The sequence below is a fragment of the Akebia trifoliata genome, chromosome 4, assembly GCF_017979445.1.
Source record: "Akebia trifoliata isolate Shusen 1 chromosome 4, ASM1797944v1, whole genome shotgun sequence".
Lineage (NCBI taxonomy): Eukaryota > Viridiplantae > Streptophyta > Magnoliopsida > Ranunculales > Lardizabalaceae > Akebia > Akebia trifoliata.
This window is the reverse complement of record NC_141378.1, coordinates 4,854,628-4,876,601: the sequence shown is the minus strand read 5'-3', so window position 1 is coordinate 4,876,601 and position 21,974 is coordinate 4,854,628. Positions and strand designations below refer to the sequence as shown.

Genomic DNA, 21,974 nt, shown 5'->3' with positions numbered 1-21,974 from the left:
ATTATATAACTCATTCAAATAATTTTAGTAATTGTTTACAATTAGGATTCGGCTCATATAAAATCCTAAACCTAATAGATAGAAATGTAAAAAAGAGAGAGAGAGAGAGAGTTGTTACTTGCACCCTTTCTTTTATTTTAGAGTTTTTATTGGTACCCCAACTTTTACTTATTTTTACCCATTCATTTAATTTTTAAATGGGGTGTAGTAAGTAAAAGTTGAGGTGTCAATAGCAGCCATATTTATTTTTAATTTTTTCCTAGTCTCAGCACACCTTCGAGGCTCTTTATCAAACATATGGTTGAGACAAGAGGAAATTTATGGATTTCCTAAAGACATGTGTCTGATTTTTTAGTGTTTAATACAACTTTTTTAGGGAGGCATTTTTTTTTTGGGAAAATCTCAAGAGTAGTCATAGGATTATGAATAGTCAGTTTGGATATTCATAGGGTATGCATCGAGTTAACAAAAATTGTTATTTGTAAGTATTTTAAGTTTTTTTTTTTTAATTCAACTTAGATTTTTTATGGTCTGAAATTGTGATATTTTTCTGCCAATTGTCGGAATTTTTTCCATCCAAAAAGTGGAGAAGTTGTGTGGAGCTACCCATTTTGGAACATGAAAATCTCATGACCCAAAATGGGTTGTAGGATGGGTCGTGTATTGGAGGATCCTATTTTGGCTTTAATGACCCAAAATGGCAGTTGAGATGGATGGGTAGTGGGATAGGTCTTGTGCTAGAGTTGCTCTTAGAGGCTAGTGTTTTTCTTATTTATTCTTATATATCAAACTGGAGGGACTGAATTCACCTCAGCACCCAAATGAACTGATTCTTTCAATAAGGTTGGATATTTAGCTGAAATTCCCTTCCACCTAAAATAAATCCTAAATGTAAACTATAGCTCTGGCTTTATCATAACTTTGTAAAAACTACATTGTCTTTTATTTTAGGTTAAGAAAATAAATCACAAAAGTGATCCTATGATGAATATTTATTTTGATAAAAATAGATATCAAAACAAATATATCATTCGGGTAAATACATCTAAATATGAGAAATGCTAAATGAATGACATTTTTGGCCAACACGCCAAACGCCCTATGACATGTTGGCTCACAGCTCAATAAATGTTTGACATGTGATGCAATGACATCGGCAATATAGAGAGTTTCTCTCTCTTTTGCCCGTTGGCCACATATTTATTTTTTTTAGATTTTAAATCTTAAAAGGGATCGTTGTGGTCATGTTGATTATCACATTGACAATCTAACAACACAACCTTTCAGATTTCACGAAAATATTCATAATAAAAAAAAAAAAATTAATATTTTTTTTTTCAAGCATGATCAAAGGTGTTGCAAATGGATGGCCACCGAACACCCAAATTTAAAAATAAAATTCAATGATGAAAAATAATTATTTTTAAAAAAAATTAATATAATTTTGTCCTCTACAACTCTATTGCATGGGATTATGTTTTTGAATAACACAAGGTGATCGAATGAGAAAGTTTGCTTTTGTCACTTCGGACTAGAGAAAGAAAAGGGTGTCAAGGGCTTCGGCCAAAAACAACATGCATTTAGTAACGCCCCCTAATTTTTGGGTGACAAGTTAATAATCTAGTTAGTAAAAAAAAATTTTAACAAAATGCTCTCCCATCAAAAAGGGATTTTATGTACTTAAAATACCCTTACACTTCTTTTACCTTGCTTGAGATTTGCAATACATTTTGAAGATTTGTAATGTCAAAAGATGTATTCATCATTTTTAAGATTTAGTCTCCTATGGTAAAATATTTTATTCTTCAAATATGTAACTTATTTATTAAAAGTTACACCATGATCTAGATCAGTATGTACATATACTTTTGATGTAAATGTTCAATTAGCTATTATCATGTATGCATTTTTTATGTCATGCCAAAACCAAAACTTATTTTGGTTGACGTTAATGCTACGGTTTTTGAGTTTTTTGAGTCTTTAAAATCTCATTTTGAAGTCACCTAGATAATTTTTAATCACCTTTCATATTTTTCAGGGGTAATTTTGTAATTTTCCATGAAAGATGGTATTTTCATTTTCTGCTCCTGGTACTTAAGATCTATTTCTCAATAAATAGTTTTGCATTTGGCCTAACTTGTAAGAAAGAGACCAACTCTTCACCTCTTTCAATTTTCGTCTTGTTTCAATGATTTTGCTTGCATTATTTGTGGGTATACAATTGTAAATTTGTTGGTTTTAAATAGAGTTGTGGTTTTTGACGCTCGTGCCGTGGCATGGATCAAAACTAGACATATTTTTTCTCAGGATACATAATTGCACATCCTCATACATATGTGCAATTGTGTATTCCGAGAAAAAAGATATATGGTTCTAGCACATGCCACGTCAAGGGTGTATGGGATCATATGTAAGAGGGGTATAAAAAAATCATTATTCTTTAAATAAATGAATAAGTGAATTTTGCCACTTTTAAAAATTAATGAATCTAACCAATCGTTAGATTTGGATGTGATGCCCTAAAAGCATATCCACATGGCTGCGCACAAAAGTCCTTTTATTTTCTAGTATACATCACAATTAACAGTATTCATTGATTAAATATAGAATGAGAAGTAACATTGAAATTGACATCATTTGGGGCATTGCTGACGTGGATGTGTCTATAGAATCATTGTAACACCCCGAATTTTTAATTCGTATCTCGAGGAAAAATAAATAGTGGAATTTTAAGAAAATCTTGAAAGTGGGACTTAGGGTAAAACTGTAAGACCTTATTCTGATCATTTTTAATGGAATCTGACCTCACCATTAGATTCAAAATGATCGAAAAACATAGTTTAGCCTATAAGCATGCTCAAATGCGAGTCCGAATATAAAAGTTGCAAAATCCTCGATTACCGGGTTGGACTAGGCTAAAATAGTGATTTTTTGTTAGAGCAATAATTTTTAAAATTCGATCACACCATTGGGTTATAACGAAAAATTATTCAAGATGGACTATTTATTTGTCATTTTTGGAGATCAGGAAGTTGAATTATCGCCAAAAACGAAAACGACATCAAGTTTATGGGTCACGTCAGGCCAAAAATGTAAATTTTTTATGGAGACATAATTTGTAGAAATTGACTATACCATTAGATCCAGAATGAAAAATTAGACGAAATAGAGTATTCGTTTGTCAGTTTTGGAGACCGAATGACCAAGTTATCGTCGATCAAAACAATAGGCGAAATACCGAATTCGTCCCAAATATTATATAAATAATATTAATTTTTTTTTTTAATCTCATCTTCCCCACTCGTCCAAACAGTGCGAAAAAAAAACGAAAAAAAAAAAAGAAATTTATTTTTCCTCCGATTTTTCCACTTCAGATCTCTCGCAAACGGTCCATTTTCGACGATCGCCGCAGAAGAGAAAAAGGTCCGCAGCTTCGTTCTCTACAAAACCCAACCAACCTTTCTTCGTTTCACTTTCTATTTCACCCGATATCGTCAAAAATCAGCCGTATTTGGATACGAAAATTTCGAAACTTTGACCTCGGATTTCGTCCGTTTCGGGGTCAAATCGCTTTCCGACGCAGAAGGGAGAAACGTCCGCAGCCTCATTCTCTACGTAACCCAACCAAATTCCTTCCGTTTTCTCGTATTTTTCACCCCGTATAGTCAAAAATCAGCCGTATTTTTATACGGAGATTTTCGTAACTTCGACATCGATTTTCATCGGTTTCGGGGTCAAACCGCCTTTCGCCGTAGAAGGGAGAAGGGACGAGCACATCGAGATCTTCAAAACCACCAGGCCGGTTTCGAAAATCAGCCGCTTCGAAGTTCGGTCCGTCTCGATTTCCGTGCCATTCGCCTCGATTTCCGCGCACGTGCTTCAATTCTGTCGCCTAATGATTGTAAGGAACTCTCAATTTCTATTAGTAATCGTAGATTGTGAAAATTGCATTTAGGATTTTATTAAAAATTTGTGGTAAGTTTCCAAAATATAGAATTCTTATTTTATTTAAAATTCACGTCAGAAATTGCATGTTTGAGATGTTTAATTGTATTTTTAACAAATTATACGTGGGTAGAGTATTATAACGGGTTATTTCCATAAATTGGGTCTTGTGCACTGTTCGGACCCCGTTTTGATATAAAAATTGTATTCTTTTTCAATATTATTGATAGAAATAAATTCTATAGTTGAAAAATGTGATTTAATATTCAATTAACTCATGTTGAGTTGATGAATATCAGAAAATGAATGTTTTATTGAAGAGATTGAAAATTGTAAAAATCGGAAAAAGGGAAAAAGGGTATGAAACGGTAAAATGTCAGAGTCACACCCGAGGGGTGATGTCTGCATTTTACGTTGTTGTGTTGTATGCAGGTTGGCGAACGGATATCCAGGGATAATGTTACTGGTTGCATGTTTATTTACTTTCTGTTAGCGCGAGGCGCTCTGTTATGTTATTTATTTTAGGCCGGGTGGCCACACTTGCATGGTAGGAAACTGGATATCTATTCTCAACCTTGTATTGTTAATTTCTCTTTTGTTTTCAAATGAAAATAATATATATATAAGTAGCTATTTTGTGAGCTGTTAAAGAGTTTGTGAATGCCTGAAGGGATAGTGCATCATATCATCCGGAGTGGTGTACTATCCTGGGATGTACGGTAGGGACCACCAAACTCATACGTGGTATGGGACGCGTATGAGAGTGGAGTCACAACTGGAATCCGGGTTTATTCCTCTCTATCTTTACCAGTGAACTTGTAATGTAAAGGTGGTCGTATACGAATGGTTTGTATCTTTGGGAATCACATGTACGCCTGATAGGCATAGACGAAGATGATTAGTCAGTGATCACTAACAATCTATAGTAGTCGAACGTTCTGACACATCGAAAAGAGACCCATTGCTTACGGTCACGTCAAACGGCCAGCCTGAGCCGGATAAATGGTCAACCAAGCGTGGTAAACAGCGACCAGCCACAAAATCAGGAACTAAAAGCCCGATAAGAATTGTAACATCATGTCCTAACTGAGAGCGATCCAGTCGTGAATCCCAACTCTCTAATTCCAATACTCCACCATTGTGTATTATGTATCTGTTGCTTATTTTGATATATAAGATGAAATGAATGTTTATTGTTTCCATTTGATCAATTAGATTTGTATAAAAAGAGAATGTTATAGTGAGTACTGCTGATCGATGTAATGTGAGTTTTAAAATGTCTAGTTGCTCATCCCTGGCTATATGTACCAGTTAATCGTAGTTTTCTTTTGTAAAATTTTGTTTATTTTAAAATGATTCAGTATGTTTATTCGTTCATGTTAGGAGAGGTTATTGGCAGAAATTGTTGCTTCCTTACTGGGTAACCCTTGTTACTCACCCTTTCCTTCTCTATTTTTTTTTAGTTTCAGATCTAAAGCTTGGCGAGACAAGTATAGAGCACGAGTGAGAATCATCTGGTGGGTCAAATAGATAGCCAGACTTTGTCACTTGGTAAGTATTGGAGTTATACTCCATTTGTCTAGGAGTATTATAGATTTGTATTGAGCGTTAGGATTCTTGTTAGAGTGAGAAAATTTTGTATAATCCCGTAAATTTTCTTCTTCCGCACTCTGATAATTCGTACATTATTAGACTTATATAGGCTTCCGCTAGTATTATATTTTGTATATGTATGCAGGATTGTATGTCGTTTATCAGATGCAGGTTGAACGCCTTGGAATGCTAACATAAACAGAGGAGACCATGCCGAAATTTCGAGGTGCTACATAATACCTCGAGATCTGACATGGGAATTTTTGTTAGCGTTCGGCGGGGCGCCACAATCATAATGCTTTTCGATGAGATACACGAGGAGTGAGAAGCATCTATAGTTTTGTGCACACCAATGTCTCAAACGATGTCAATTTCAATGTTACTCCAACACTGAATTTTATTTTTTAATGTACATCACAATATCTCATCATAAGTTTCTACTATGATTTTATTAATAATATTACTTATTTCACTTATGTTTTTAAGTGTTTTAATATTTGTGCATGCCCAATCATTAATTTTAGGTAATATTTTTTTGTTATATTCAATTTAAAAATCAAGAATTATTTCAAATTTCCTCTCTTCTATTAGAAATTAATATATAAGATGATAACAGGATCTATAGATGCTTTTCATCGATATACAAGTCAAAAAGCATCTATGGTTCCTACACACTTTTCATATCAGGATGTACCATATAAGATACAATCTTGAAGTTACTTCAACATTAGTCTTTTACAAATACGACAAAATAACTAAATCTTTAAGAGTTATGTTGGAGCATGGTTTTTTAACTCGTCTGAGATCGAGACGTATCGTTCGAGTTAACTCGGTATCAAAGCTGAACCAGACCAACTCACAAAGTCATTTTTTAACTAAGTTTTATGTCTCACAGAGAAGTCTTAAACATATCAGAAAGCTCGTCCGAGATTACTCGGTATCGGAGTTGGATGAGACGAGACGCGATACCTAGTTTAAAAACCATATGTTGGAGTGACCTTAGACTAGAACCTTATATGGCACTTCTTGACATAAAAGTGTATGGAAGCCATAAAAGCTCTTCATCCAGAAAATCTATAATAATAATAGTTATTGAAAATCTTAGACAATGTATTTTGAATTTTTTCTAAAGACGAGAGGGGTATATAGCGGAACCACTTTTATTAATTTGCCACCCAAGGACTTTGAGAAAGCAAATCCTGTAGGCTATAGGGTTTCTCAAGTAATTTTTCCATATTTTAGTTTTGGTTTCATACATAATGGTTTTGTTACTTTCCCAATCATATAAGCGTTTCAGATATGAAAATATTGACGAGTATGTATGAGGCGCAAGTGCAAATCACAATAAAACAAAAGTAAAAAAAAAAAAAGAGATGAGAAACCCAGAGACGTTTCATGTCACCGCTCGTTGAAAAAACAACTCCAAACACGTCAACCGTCCTCTCTCCCCTTGCAAAGTAGTCACATCGGTCCAAGATCCATTTCTTTTTTACCTTGCTTTATTCTATTATATTAGCTCCAGAGAAGAAAAACTTCCAACTTCTTCATTGGGATCTCCACTGGGTACATGTGTAAAACTTGCTTGTTAGGTATCTGATTCTATTACTAGAGCAAGTTGGGTATTTTGGGGTGCTTTTGTTTGTCCAATTTTTATTTATTTATAGTGAAAGGGAGCAGTACTGAGCAGTAGAACCATGAAGCTTTTGTGGGTTTTGGGTTTTGTTGTTTTGGAAAGATGGGTGTATGGTTTTGAGGATGTGAATGTAGCAGAGGTTTCTCATCATGTGGTGGCTAATGGGGTCTCAATTAATACTACTTCCTTGATGGTGGGTCTCACTCTCATTCAAGGAGCTGATTCAAAAGGAGCTGGTGAGTGCCCATTTGTTTCTTTAATACATCCTTGTTTCATTTATATTTTTTCAGACTTCCACCCATGTGTGTGTGGGTGGGTGGGGTTGCATAGCTTGTTACTTGATTTATGATTTTTTTTTTAATAATAAATCTTAGCTAAACTTGTTTGTGATGGGTTGATCTTCTTAGTCTGATTTTTCTCAGCTTTTTTCTTTCCCCAGATTTTGGTGTCCTTATACCCACTCTCTCATACTCTTAATGTATTAGAGATTTACTGTTGTTTGTGTCTTCAATTGCAAATCATCATATCTATTTTCTCAGTAATGCACAAGATCTGTTTTTGGTTCCTCTGTGAACTTCCTTGTCTTTCTGATTTGTATTGGAGGTAAGGTGTCTTAGTTTTCATTGTTGTTCTTGTTACATGGTTAGTTTGGATTAATCTCATTTACTTGATTAGATCTTCTATTTGTTTTCTTAAATATTTGGGGATTGGGTTTTATGCGACGAACGCTAGTTTAAATTTTTGACAACCGTGGTCTTAAGAACAAGTTGTATGATAGGCTTCTTTTGAGGTTTTAATTCGTTAATAAAATGTCTTATAATTGATCTGTTTTGTATCTTCTGAAATGTAGTCTGTTTGGATGGAACACCACCTGGTTATCACTTACATCGGGGATCCGATTCAGGGGCAAACAGTTGGCTTATCCATTTGGAGGTAAGTGAGACAACTTAAATTAAATCAAAGACGATAAGAGATCTGATTTGTTGTACTTTCCCTATTATTCCATATTAACATTTAAATCTTATTTTCTCACCTTTATTCTCTCTGTAAAATGGATCCTCCATTACTTGGCTATCGGGTTAGACCTTTATCAAGTTTCTTGTTTTGTGGTCCATCTTTATGCTCTTAGTCTTTACTATTATAATGTTAAAATATGGTAGCTTCTTGGTTCATGAACTGGATCAATTTCGCTAAATATTAAAAAAATAAATAAGAATTGAACAACACAGTTTTAATGTTAATGTGGGACAAGAGGATAGGATACTAAACTAACTAAACTCCATGACATGGACATGGATATAGGTGTCCCATCCTTGATGCTAATCAATTTTAATTGTATAAGAAAAAAAAAGAAAAAAATTCAGTTTGCAAAGGTTCCTAAAATTTATCAAAACCTTAAGTAAGGGCTTGAGAACATGTTTTTTGCATTTATCACTAGACAATTATATTATTAGAACTACTAGAGAAGAACAGAGGACAAAAATAAAGCTAAAGGGGTATTGTTGGAAAAGGGGGAGAAGAGATAAGGTAACTAAGTTGGAAGGGTATTATTAGAAAAGGATAGTAGAAGACAGACAATAAATTTGTAAGGTTTTTTTTTTGGGAAAGGGAGGTAGAAGAAAGAAAATAAAGTTGGAAAATCTGAAGAAGGAAAGGCAATGAAGTAAAAAATGATTCTCAAGATTCATACGGAGATTTAATCTCAGTCCCTACTTATGTGAGGGATAAAGGAGTGAGATCCGCAGTTGTGTTTTAATTATATAGATATTACAAGGATCCATGTTGTATCCAATACCAATATCAATGATGTATCATGCCAATCCCTCGTCCTAAGCATATATAAATTTGAGCATCTAAGTATTATAACTTTCTCCCATATAAGATTTTACCAATTATTGCTTCTAGTGATACAAAAATTTTTCTATTGCTCACATTCATAACAAATGTCTTGATTAAGAACTTGACGTCACTAAATTTCTTGATGGCAGGGAGGAGGCTGGTGTAATACCATTAGAAATTGTGTTTACCGCAAAAAAACTCGCCGCGGTTCATCGACCTATATGGAAAAGCAGATACCATTTACTGGAATATTGAGTGATAAACCTGAAGAAAACCCTGGTTTGCTCTCACTTGCAATCAATTTGCCATTCTCTCCTGTTTTCTGGTGGCATTTGTAGTGATTTTATTTTCTTTTTAATTCTTGTTGGGATGTTAATGTTGCAGACTTTTTCAATTGGAATCGAGTCAAGCTTCGCTATTGTGACGGTGCCTCGTTCAAGGGAGATAGTCAAGATGAGGTTGGTGGGATATGACCATTCAAACTTTTTTATTTTGATCTTAAGACTAACTTTGTTTAAAGCCAATGCTCTCATTTACTAAAACTAATATCAAAGTAAGTATATCGTGTTAGCAAATACTTATGATGAAGATTTGTAAGGTTATTCAGCTTTCTCAAATGGCGTATCATCTTGACACTCCTGCAGAAGAACTGGGTGGTCTTGTCTATCTTTCTTGATAGATCTTGTGCCATTTTGGTTTTATGTGACTTCAATGGAATGCCATCTCGTAAAAATTAAAAATAATTAGGCTTATATTGCGTGGCATTGTAGCATTTTTAACTCTTTCACTAACTAAAGCTTGATCTACCTCAACTTCTTAAGAAATCTCTGAAAACTCAAGTTTCTTAATTTCAGAATGACACACCATCCTCTCACAACTTAGCAATTCTATCAAGCAAAGATATTCCTCCAAATTTTTTTTAGCCTTCTTCATTCATGATTTTCTCTGAAGTGCATTTTCTTCATTTCGTATGGGTAAATATATGGCAATCCATCTCTTACTCTTTGTGCAACAAAGTGATGATAATTGAGTAGGAAGGATCTTTCCCCATTTGCTTGTGATGATCCATTGATAGTGGGACTTCTTTGTGGTGTGTCAGAGGTGATTTTAATGTGACAAGGTTTGCTTGTGAGAAGAATGGTGGGGGAGTTTGTAGAAGTTCATGTCCCTTTCTCTATGAAGTCATTGGTTCCACCATTCCAAGTTATTGATGAGAGACCAAATTATATGCTTGTGGAGGAAATTGAGTGGTGGAATTCTTTCGAGTTTGATGGAGTTCTTATACAAGCAAAATATTTTTTTTGGGGGGGACAAATCAAGATCATGCATCATTACTTGAGCAATCCTGTACTGAAGAAGAAACAACAAATGATACCCCTCTAACTTTATTGTTTTTCCTCTTTTCCCCCTTTTTTCTAATAATACACCTCCAACTTATTATCTCTTTCACCCCTTAACCCCAAAGAGGGTGCATGTGCCATAGGCACGGGCAAACTCTTGTTTATCTATAGATGCCAATTGCGTTAACATCTAGTGATTCTGCTTTTAGGCATCACAACTGAATTTCAGAGGACAACGCATCTGGTTAGCTGGCATGGAAGATTTAATGTCAAAGGGAATGAGTCATGCTACCCAGGTTTTTTTAATTTTTTATTTACCAACAAAGTTCAGTTTTTCTTTTTCTCTCCCTGTCGTTCTTCAAGGTTTCAGGTGATTATATTGAGTCATTGTATCACAGGCTCTTCTTTCTGGATGCTCTGCCGGGGGTCTAGCATCTATCCTACACTGTGATGAGTTTCGGGAACTATTTCCAAGTACTACTAAAGTCAAGTGCTTGAGTGATGCTGGATTGTTCCTTGATGCGTAACTATTAAATAACCTATTTACACTAATTATCTTATATAACTTCTACTTGTGTGTACATTTGTTTGGTTCTTGTTTTCATTGGTGAACTCTGGAATTGCAGGCTTGACGTATCTGGTGGTCGCACTCTAAGAAATATGTTTGGAGGTGTAGTTAGCTTACAGGTATTTATGTCAAATTTAAGATTTTCATAGTTGTTGTACTTACAATAAAAACAGTGTGGATTTTGTTCCATCTTTCCTGTCACGTTATAAGATCATATTCTAATATCAAAGCCCTTGAATACGGCCCCATAACATGTTTCATCTTTAAGTTAACAAGCCAAAGAAAACACCTTTGTTTGTTTATTTATTTTTCATTTTTGTTGTCTTTCGTTTGCATTATAATGGTTTAGAACAAAATATCATGCGGAAAAGTCAAACCTGATTGGGCAATCACAAGTTCATTAACATTGGATCTCTAATATTTTTTTCTTAGACCTAATGCATTCTTTATGGTCATCATATATTTGACGGTTCGCCCCATCTGATGAGCTTGGTGGGCCTCACCTACATGTGCTGCTTGTGGTGGTACACATTTGTAAATTGACATTATGTCTACTGGGGACGCCTTAGATTTCCTCCATTCTTGAATGTAACATTGATGAGTGCCATTTGAGCAAGAAATGTCATAATCGTGCATCCTCTGTCATCTCTTTATGCATTTCATGCTTCAATATTTTCAAATAGCAATTCGCTACTTAAAATTAAGTGGATTAACAAATAAATAAAATATAAAAAAACAATATAAAAACCAATTTGACTGATACCTAAATCAAGGCTTGGGCCAAGGGCGTAATTCTGTTTTATGTACCAAATAAAATCAGATATTAATCTGATGAACATAAACTTTATAGAATACATTTTATTGCATAATATAACATACTTTTCAAGTTCCCATAACTTGATTGACTACTGATCCAAGTTTCAAGTCAACAAAGAACCATGCTCATCTAGTCCTATTTATGTTTTGGGTTCGTGAACCTTTCTGTCTAGGGTTTACCTCTGTAGCCTTCTCATCTGACATGTTTTCCATATATGTTCATGGAATTGATATTGTTATCATTATCACAGGGGTTGCAAAAGAACTTGCCACAGATTTGTACTAACGACATGGATTCTACTTCAGTAACCCCTCACCCTTTGTTTGATTTTTCTAATACAGTTACATGATGAGATTGAAATAAGAGGAAGATTACCAAATAATGAATATTCTCTCACTCACATTCTCTTTGTTTGTTCTTTGCCCTTACAGTGCTTCTTTCCTCAGAACTTAATCAACAATGTTAAGACTCCACTTTTTCTTTTGAATGCAGCCTATGATGCATGGCAGGTGAAATTTAATTCTTCCAAGACTCTATTTTGATACATCTCGTTGCACTTTCTCAATCCAAGCCAACACGTGCTCATGCATGTGCAGGTGTGATTGCACTTTTTTTTTTTTATTCAAGTTTTGGTTACTGTTTATGACCAAAACAATGAGTGCCATTCCGGTCAACCCAAGCCAAGTCCGATCCAATGTGACAAGGATGTAATAACTTGGTTGATACAAACAAGACAAAACTGAGTTGTCCAAGTAAATCTGAGACAATTCTGATCCAATTTGAATTGTGATGGTGTTTGATAATGACCTGGTCCCTACCGAGACCAAGGTTACTTTAGCCAGTTCATCTTGGTGAAGGCCAAGACTCACAACCATCCTTTCAAGGGTATTTTCACAATTTTAGCGTTATTATGCAAAACTCTAGTTATGTTTTCTTGGGGTATATATTTCTCGTTTTTTGGTGAAAGGGTGTAATTAGTAACTCCGAGTTTTCTCTTCATAGTGGAATCGATGTGATCCGTGGACATACCTCAATCTTGAGGGAACCACAAAAAATGTTCATGGTTCTGTTTTCTTAACATAAGAAACATAAATGTTAATGTTAGGCCACATCCTCAGATACGACGTTATGTAATAATATATTTACAATCTGACGCTAATTAAATATTTTTCTTTTTCATCAGATCCAGGCCAGTTTAGCTCCACCATCAGCTGACCCTCATGGTTATTGGCATGACTGTAAATTAAATCATGCAAATTGCAATGCATCACAGATCCAATTTCTGCAAGGTTGTTTCTTTGATTACGTCTTCCGTTCAAGCTCTGAATTCAATAATTTATTGGTCTTTGGCATGTAATTTGTCTATTTATCTGGCCTTTCCATTTTCTTCTTTGAAGCAGATTTCAGGAATCAAATGCTCAATGCCATAGAAGGCTTCTCGATGTCCAAACAAAATGGATTATTTGTAAATTCATGTTTCGCTCACTGCCAAACTGAGAGACAGGATACATGGTTTGCAGATGATTCTCCTCTTGTTGAGAACAAGGTACATACATAGTTAATACGTTTGATAGTTTCCGCTCAGTAGAAGCAAAGCACCATATATATATGTATAATGGATGGTTGAGTGGTATAGTAGACTGAAAATTGACTCATCCATTATGGGTCTGAGGCTTTTTTTTTTTCCTGAATTTTGTGTGTGGAAATAAACTATTTCCATTCATTAAATCTCATTGTGATCCAATTGTCAATGTGCAGAGTGTAGCACAATCTGTCGGAGAATGGTATTTTGATCGAGCGGAAACTATGGCTATTGATTGTCCATACCCTTGTGACAACTCCTGTCATAATCTGGTTTTCAAGTGAGATTATCAATTTGGATCTTTTTTATTTAATTCCTCCCCCATTTTATATTGCTGCAAGTGTATCATTCAACGAAACTCGGTAAAGATAGTAAGGCAAAACTTGCAAAGAAAGGGTGTTTTACACACTCAATTTGTGTCGATCCATTGAAATTGTGTAAAAACATTTGGATTTTAGCCCATAGAGCGAAGAATATAAGATTGCAGATAAAAACAGACAACCTGAGTTCTCACTGCATTAGCTATGGAATTTGCAAAATTAAGAGTACTTAATATTTTCTCAAACTTTTTATGAACCACATGTTAGATAGCTGATGGCATGGTTAGATTCCTGTTGGAGAATGATGGACCAAATTCTGAAAAATCCAACTACATAAAATGAACACCAAGAAGGCATGTAATCATCCTTATTAAATCAAGTTTACAATAGGATTCAAACAAAGTGCCTCCTCCATTGCCTAGATAATTCAATTTAATCAGCGTAGTGAAAATCTATAGTAAGAATTAGGGATTTCATCATTTAACTCGTCATAGTTTCTCTCATTTATTTAAAATAGATATGAATTGAGATCTAAATTTATCGTTTAAGGTTGATTTCCTAACTTAAAATAGAAAAATATTTAATAACCCATTTAGCCCAATACATCATATCATAGTGTTACAAAATGCACCAAGTTGGATTATAAATCCAACCGATTTGACTCACTGAGTTGTTGAGTTTGGCTCAATGGACATTTGAGTCTGAGTAAGCCCAAGATAGCAAAAAATATATAAAAATAAATAAATAAATGGAACTTTTGTTTAAGCTAAGTTCATAAAAAGCAAACTTTACCTTCTGCCTCTTATAGCCTTTATTATATAGCTCATTATACATCCATAGTGATGTATATTTACAAAGGAAGATTAATTAATTAACATTAAAGAAGGCCAAGCAAATCACTTCAGACACAAATCTGATCAAACTCTCAGACTCTCTTAAGAATAGTAAAAAAGATGGGTTAGCTGACAAGTTGTGAGGCAGAGACTAGGGCCACTGCTTGTGCCCACACCTTCAATCGAGCCTTCACATCTCTTGGATCATCACCTGCATTAATTAATTAATAAATTCATTAGTTTTGAAATCTCTTTTAGTCAAAATAAGATAACTCATGGCCTTCACATACAAAATACAACAATAATAAAAACGAAACATAATTACTCAAATAATAATAGAGAAACAAAATATTATTAAATAATTGTACAATTTAATTCCAGTATAATAATTATTCAAGAAATTACAATTATGGACCTTATTCTACCAATATTTTATTTTTTTAAAACACCAAACATAATTATCACAACAAATAAATATAATCCATTTCTTAGATCAATTATTAGATTTTCATTCAACAATCCTTAACTACAATTACATATGTTTTTTTAACTCTATTTTCACTCAAAACATCTCCAACTAGAGAAACAAAAAAATCCAAGGAATTAAACAATATAATCTACTATAATAATTATTCAAGCAAATACAACTATGAATCCTATTCTATCAATTTTTTATTATTTAAAAAACAACACCATAATTATCTCAACAATCAAATATATAATTCAAGAAATTAGGATTATGAATCTTATTCTATCAATTTTTTATTCAATATAAATGCCAACATAATTATCTCACCATGCAAATACAACCCATTTGAGGGATTAGAACCATATCTCACTTTGGTTTGACACATTGCAAAGCAACTTGAGATCATGGGTTCAAGTCCAACTTACACATATAAAAAAAAAAAAAACCATTTCTTACATCAATTGATTCAACAATCGTTAGCTACCACTACACATGTATTTCTTGAACTCTGTTATATATATAGAGGGAAAGAGAGAGGGAATTTTAGTGACTCACCAGGACTAGAGATTCTCCAATTAGCAATAGGAGAATTCCCACCACTACTAGTATCAATAGTGGAACAAGACCTAGAAAGTTTATTTGGAATCTCCAACATCCTCTCTTGTTCTTCTTCCAACTCAAACCCAAGATCTTTACAACCCTTCACTTCCTCTAAATCCAAACAAAAACACTTGCTCCCACCCTTACCCTTTAAACACTCACTTTCATCACTTTGATAGTTCTCCTCATCCAACCCTCTCCACATATTCTTCCTCCTCTCCCAAGCTCTCTCTAACCATCTCTCCCTCATAATTCTCCTCCTTGAGTTCCTCCTTCTAGGTGGTGTCATCACAAGTGACATACAACCCTGATGTTCCTTATCGGAATCTGACGACTCACCGGAGTTTCCCTTACCCTTTTTCTCATTTTCCGAGAATTCTTCATCTGCATCACCATCTGAGATCCCTATAGATAAGCCTGACATAAACATACTCATGTCGTCATCATCTTCATCCTCATCATCATCATCAAACATGGAATATTTGCTACTATTAGGAGTACAGATGGAAAGCCTAGACAAGTTTTGGGGATGATGGTGATGATGATCATCATCTTCATACATGGATGGGTGGATGGTGGTCATGATTTCATCGGAAGCCATGTTACTCAAAACTGATGAATTTGAGAGACAGAAAAGGGTCTTAAAGGGGAATTTATACGGGACACTTAATTATAGAATGCGAAACTGCAAAAGCAAGCGTGAATCATTCGTTATGTTTTTTTTTTTTAAATAGATAAGATGATACGTGTAACTTAGGTAGAGCTGTATATATAGTGCTCTGGCAACTATTAAATTCCGAAGATGCCCTTCTTAAGATTTATCTCTCGAACTTTCTTTTGACCGATATTCGGGCTGACTAAAAATCTATCCTAAGCTAATGACCCAATAACATGATTCCACGTTTACAGATATCTATGGAGGAGAGTAAAATTCTAAGCCCCTTAAACGGTTAACAAATTTTCTCCCCCAATTTTAAGGAGCGGATCTTCTATAACTAACAACTAGATACACTCGTATCTCGAGAAAATACATTTATGATCATCACATCGATGCAGTGTGAAACACAGTGATAAACAAAGTCCCTCTGGGGAACGGTTGATAAATGAGGGATTTTGTGAAATGTGGGTAAAATAAATTCTCTAATTTCATAAAATCAATATATTCTCTCTCTCTCAATACTTATCCAAAAGAATCCTGATAAAGGGATTAAAAAAAAAAACCCCCTCAAAATTCACTCCTTTGACTTGTCGTGTGCACAGAGCCCTAGATTTCTTTTCTTGGGACACGTGAGGAAAAAATATGTATGGTTCTGTACAGCTGGGTGATCTTTTTCTATGAAAATGATTTTGTCGACACATACTAAAGTGCATTAAATACGTCTTGGAAATAAGCATTTGAAGGTATTTATTTTATAGAAAAAACTTTTTTAAGAGTATTTTTTATATTAAATTAAAATTTCAAAACGTATTTAAAGCACTTTAAAGGCACGTGTTAACAAAATCCATTGGTAAGGAAATCTCAAATATTCACTAAAAACATGATTGAGGGCATTTTAGTCATTTCATACGGTAATGAGGGTATTTATTTATTTATTTATTTTGGGATACTTTTATAGAATAGGAACTTAGAAATGTAAAAGTAGGAACGGCTCTTTTACCTCTAAAAAAAAAAAAATTAAAAAAATAAAGGAACGACTCTTTATTTGAACATAGTGAGGGTAGTTTAGTCACTTCATATCATTTTGAGAGGAAAGAATGATACGCATTTGTCCATAATCTCCTTATATTAATGGGAAAGTGTTTTAATTATATTCTTAAAACTTTAGAAAATCCAGTGGAATCTCCATCGAGCCAAGTCCAAAAAATATTTATTTTTTATTTACAAAAAAAAAAATTATATATAATTGACTAACTCAATTGAGTTTCTGACCCAATTTGATATATTTTGAGGATGACTCAATCTATTTAACAAGTTGATTCCATGATTTTTTGAATGATTAGATAAGGCACTCCTCATCGTGTTTTGGGATCGAGTAATCTCGAAAACAAATCGAGATGACTCAATTCATTTTAAAAATATGATTTTAATTAGTGAAGATGCTAGGTTATTGACTTTAATCACCTACCTTTACCTTTTGACAAAGATTTGGTGTTTTGATTTTATTTTTTTGTGCTAAGCTAAAGAATTAATGGCATGCAATCACCAGTATTGAAAAAACAATAGTGATTGGTTAGTGGAGAGAATTTCTGAGCAGTTTAATCGTTTGTTTTTTACTTGTTTTTACAAGACACGTGCCTTTGGTTCATTAGTTTCGCACAAAATATTCTAAACAATAAATCTTTGTTCACTATCTTCCTATTTATTAAAAATAAATATGAAATCCATCTCTACTATATAGTGGGAGAAATAATGAGTGGTCAAACTATATAGATGGTGTCTCAAAAACTTTCTTTCTCTTGAAAAAAAAAAAATCATGATAATTTGACTACCTCAGGTGGCACACTCAATCGATTACCTGACATTATAAAGTTCGAAATTGTAGATCTATGCTCATCAAGATATACAATTTCCTCGAGATACACATTTTTATGGGAAAGTGCAATCATATATCCCAAAGAGCACAGATCTATGATTGTTGAACTTGTCATGTCAGGGTAGTTGATTGAGTTTGCCACGTTAGGTAGTTAGATTATCACGATTCAACCAAAAAAAAAAAAAAACTTAAACACAGGTTAAAGTGCATTAATTAACTACCCCTAAAAGTTAAACTTTATATCGAAAATGCCCTAATTTTTTTAAAATCAAAATACCTTAATATACTTATTCCCCAGGTGTATTTATTAGACTTTAACGTGTGCTCTTAGGCCACATGTTACCAACACCCTTTAATTATTAGTTCTGAAAAAAGGAGAAAGGAAGGAAAAACCTGCTCACACAAACTCCAAAATAAATGGTACAGAAACAAAAGAGGAGAAAAGGTCACGTGCTGGTTGTTGGCACATCACCTTCTGTGGTCTATAATCGTTCCTACTTACTAAGACGATGTGACCTTTCAAATGTCAATATTTGTTCAACTGAACTGTGATTTTTTTCTTCTCAAGAGCTCTCGACGATGATTGAAGTCCTACTAATAAATAAAATTATTTAATAATTCTTTCCTCACTACCATTTGCTGATTTTATTTGCAAAGAAGGTGAAATTAGAGAGAAAAGTAAGCGAAGATTATTGATATATTGGATATCAATACTGATCCTTTGTTAATTTACATCCTTTATGGGTTAAGAATCGCATAAGTTAATAGAGATAGTGGAAAAATACATCCTCAAGATTTAATGTAAGATTCCTTATTATTACTTTTAATTATTATTTTTTAATTAAGAAGAGATTTGAATAATAAAATTCTAGAAAGTAGAGAATAAGAAAAGTGTCCAAGTACAAGATGCTTTGAGAAATCTAATTTATATTCGTTAAAAGTGGGAATCTAAAGCTAGCTATGCACAAACTTATCATGAATTATTGCCTCACTAATCCTCGTTGGGCCTAAATTAGTGAAATCAAAACTTTAGCCAAACAAATTTAATCTGGTTTAAATTGATTTTTTGTTACTTTATAAACTTATAAATACATGTACCTTATGAAACTATTTAGAATCATTTGATGCTACTTTTCCTAATATGAATCCAATCCCCATCTTCATTTAAAAATAATGTAGATATCTCAATTTGTACAAATCCATTAGAAAAAAATCTAAAATTTTAAAATTTTAAGTTGATTTCATTTAAAAGTCTAAAACTCTTCAACGAACCCACATTACATAATAATTGTTACTTGACATATTTCTTCATTTATACTTTTACATATACATTATTTTAAAGTATTTTGCACATTCAAACATTGTCCCTAGTCCATCTATATAATCTCATTCAAATATATTTTCCTAACTCATTTATCCAAATCTATAGATCGACCCAATTTAATTTCTAGTCATTAATCTAAATCCACTCTCAATTAATCAATCCCTAACCTAGTAATCAAACTCTTAACCCTATAATAACATCTACTTAAAATTATATAAATTAAATAAGTCATGATAATCTGACATTTTTTTGGTATGCTCCCTTCACAAAATTGTAGATCCTTTGCTTAAGGATACATAAGGACAAAGATTTATGGTCCTTGAATTTCTAGATCAGAGAATATATAAAGATGAGTGTCAATTTATCACAATTCAAATTAAATATCAATAAAAAAATTATAAAAATTGAATAACAAAAAAATAAAATAATAAACCTACCATTTGTAAGTTATAAAATCATTTTCATTCCAAAAATACCCTATATAACTTATGTTAAATATATCATTATCATAAAAGCATTATCCAAAAAAATTATCTTGAATAAGTTAAAAATAAAAAATAAAATTGTTTCGGTTGATAGAGGAGTCTTTTTTTTATCCACACTTGATGAAGCTTAAAATGTGAACCACACGTGATTCCTCTAACGTGAGCGTGGAGAACCACATGCACGGGCTATAGTGCTTTACAGCCGCGCCCGTGGCACTAAAATGTCCACGTCACCATTCGGAGGGGGGGGAATGATGCACAACACGACAAAATCAATACACTGATCCAAAAAGTAACAGGTTAAGGTATGCGGGTCCCACCACCTATCATTGTTGAAAACGTGGCTACGAGAAATAAAAGCCACGAAATGAAAGAGTTAGACTTATCTGTAGAAGCACGTGGGTCCCACACTGGACATTTCAAGGCAACTTTAATCATTTTTTATTTTTTTTAGAGTTCGTCTTTTTTATTTATTTAATTATTATAAAGAAAAATGCTGAAATGACAAAAAGAATTTACTGCGATTCTCACAAGTCTGACGTGGGATGCGCACATAACCATAGATGCGTTTCCTCGCGATACGTATTAAAATCATCTACGGTTATGTATACATGTCTACGTCAGAATTGTGAGAATTTAGTAAATCGGTTTCTCAATGCCCGTGAATTTATTGACCAGTCAACGACTTGTTTCTAGTCATCACTATTAAGGGAACTATTGAGTAGAATAATGATTTTCTGACGCTCCCATTCGCTCTTGGCGTGGCATGTGCCAAGACCATAGATTCTTTTCCTCGCGATACACAACTGCACATATTTATGGGATATTACAAAGATAAGAAATCTATGATTCTAACCCCATGCCACGTCAGGATCGGAGGCGCGTTCGAAAATCACGACTCCTATTGATCGATACATTTCTCACTGATTGCAAACATGTAGAAATAAACAAACATTGCGCAAAAATCCTAACTTTTTTCAATCGCCGGTCAATTCTCTCGTAACCATGGTTACAAAGTCGGAGTATGGGTTTAAATTTAGACGAGAAAATTTAGAGAAAAACTTTATATATATATATATATATATGGGGGCATTGGATGGCCAACTTTTTGATAAAACATTTTTCAAAACATGAGTTAGAGGTTTTGGAATGGGCTGATTTTTGGTGAGGATGATCTCTACGATGAGGAGATCATCATCACCAAAAATCAGCCCATTCCAAAACTTCTAACCCCGTCAAAAACAGTTTACAAAAAATGGACGGTCCACGATTTTTCAACTTGTAAACATGGGTTAGAAGTTTTGGAATGGGCTGATTTTTTGTGAGGATGATCTCCTCATTGTAGAGATCATCCTCACCAAAAATCAGCTCATTCCAAAACTTCTAACTCATGTTTTGAAAAATGTTTTGCCATTGAACGTGACCCCATATATATATATATGGAAATGTTCAGCACCAAACATTTTTCAAAACATGAATTAGAAGTTTTGGAATTGGCTGATTTTTGATAAGGATGATCTCTACGATGAGGAGATCATCACCACAAAAAATCAGTTCATTCCAAAACTTCTAACCCCATCAAAAATGGTTTACAAAAAATGGACAGTTCTCCTCACCAAAAATCAGCCCATTCCAAAACTTCTAGCCCCATGTTTACAAGTTGAAAAATCGTGAACCGTCCATTTTTTGTAAATCACTTTTTATAGGGTTAGAAGTTTTGGAATGGGCTGATTTTTGGTGATGAGGATCTCCTCACCGTAGAGATCATCCTCATAAAAAATCAGCTCATTCCAAAACTTCTAACCCATATTTAAAAAAATGTTTTGTCAAAATGTTTGGTGCCGAACATTTCCCTATATATATATAATGAAAATTCATAAAATCAAATTATTATCATCAAATCTCATATTTTTACATTTATGAATCACAAAATTCTATTATGTGTCAAATCCCACATTGAAAAAAAAATAAGAAAATGTTTAATTTTTTTTTTCGTGAGAAGAAAGTGAAAAAACAAAAAAATAGGAATAAACACAATTTTTTTTGTCACAAAAGAAAAAAACTTATATTTTTTAATTGACAGAGATGCAAG

General features: G+C 33.5%; 2 protein-coding genes across 3 annotated transcripts; one reads left to right on the top strand and one right to left on the bottom strand.

The window, feature by feature from the left end:
* The first annotated feature begins 6,875 nt into the window (after window positions 1-6,875).
* On the top strand, window positions 6,876-13,842 carry LOC147403179 (pectin acetylesterase 12-like). Of its 2 annotated transcripts, none has more exons than XM_086438664.1 (12): window positions 6,876-7,407; window positions 8,022-8,104; window positions 9,160-9,289; window positions 9,395-9,468; window positions 10,560-10,646; window positions 10,749-10,873; window positions 10,977-11,037; window positions 11,986-12,039; window positions 12,167-12,244; window positions 12,919-13,024; window positions 13,136-13,281; window positions 13,494-13,842. In XM_086438664.1, exons 1-12 carry the CDS (start codon window positions 7,233-7,235, stop codon window positions 13,599-13,601), a joined length of 1,227 nt encoding a protein of 408 aa, XP_086294790.1. In that variant the 5' UTR covers window positions 6,876-7,232; the 3' UTR covers window positions 13,602-13,842. The 2 variants fall into 2 exon arrangements, with proteins under 2 accessions (XP_086294790.1, XP_086294791.1); XM_086438665.1 differs by lacking the exon at window positions 6,876-7,407 and adding an exon at window positions 7,511-7,774.
* Window positions 13,843-14,392: 550 nt separating this feature from the next.
* On the bottom strand, window positions 14,393-16,286 carry LOC147403178 (uncharacterized). The gene is made up of 2 exons (XM_086438666.1): window positions 15,495-16,286; window positions 14,393-14,681 (listed from the first exon to the last, which is right to left on the bottom strand). Exons 1-2 carry the CDS (start codon window positions 16,138-16,140, stop codon window positions 14,596-14,598), a joined length of 732 nt encoding a protein of 243 aa, XP_086294792.1. The 5' UTR covers window positions 16,141-16,286; the 3' UTR covers window positions 14,393-14,595.
* Between the last annotated feature and the right edge of the window lie 5,688 nt (window positions 16,287-21,974).

Coding starts and splice junctions, on each gene's coding strand:
- LOC147403178 (XM_086438666.1), bottom strand. CDS start 16,140: ATGGCTTCCGATGAAATCATGACCACCATCCACCCATCCATGTATGAA. Junction 14,682..15,494: donor TTGGAGAATCTCTAGTCCTG/GTGAGTCACTAA, acceptor TAATTAATGCAG/GTGATGATCCAAGAGATGTG.
- LOC147403179 (XM_086438664.1), top strand. CDS start 7,233: ATGAAGCTTTTGTGGGTTTTGGGTTTTGTTGTTTTGGAAAGATGGGTG. Junction 7,408..8,021: donor AGCTGATTCAAAAGGAGCTG/GTGAGTGCCCAT, acceptor TCTGAAATGTAG/TCTGTTTGGATGGAACACCA. Junction 11,038..11,985: donor GAGGTGTAGTTAGCTTACAG/GTATTTATGTCA, acceptor TCATTATCACAG/GGGTTGCAAAAGAACTTGCC.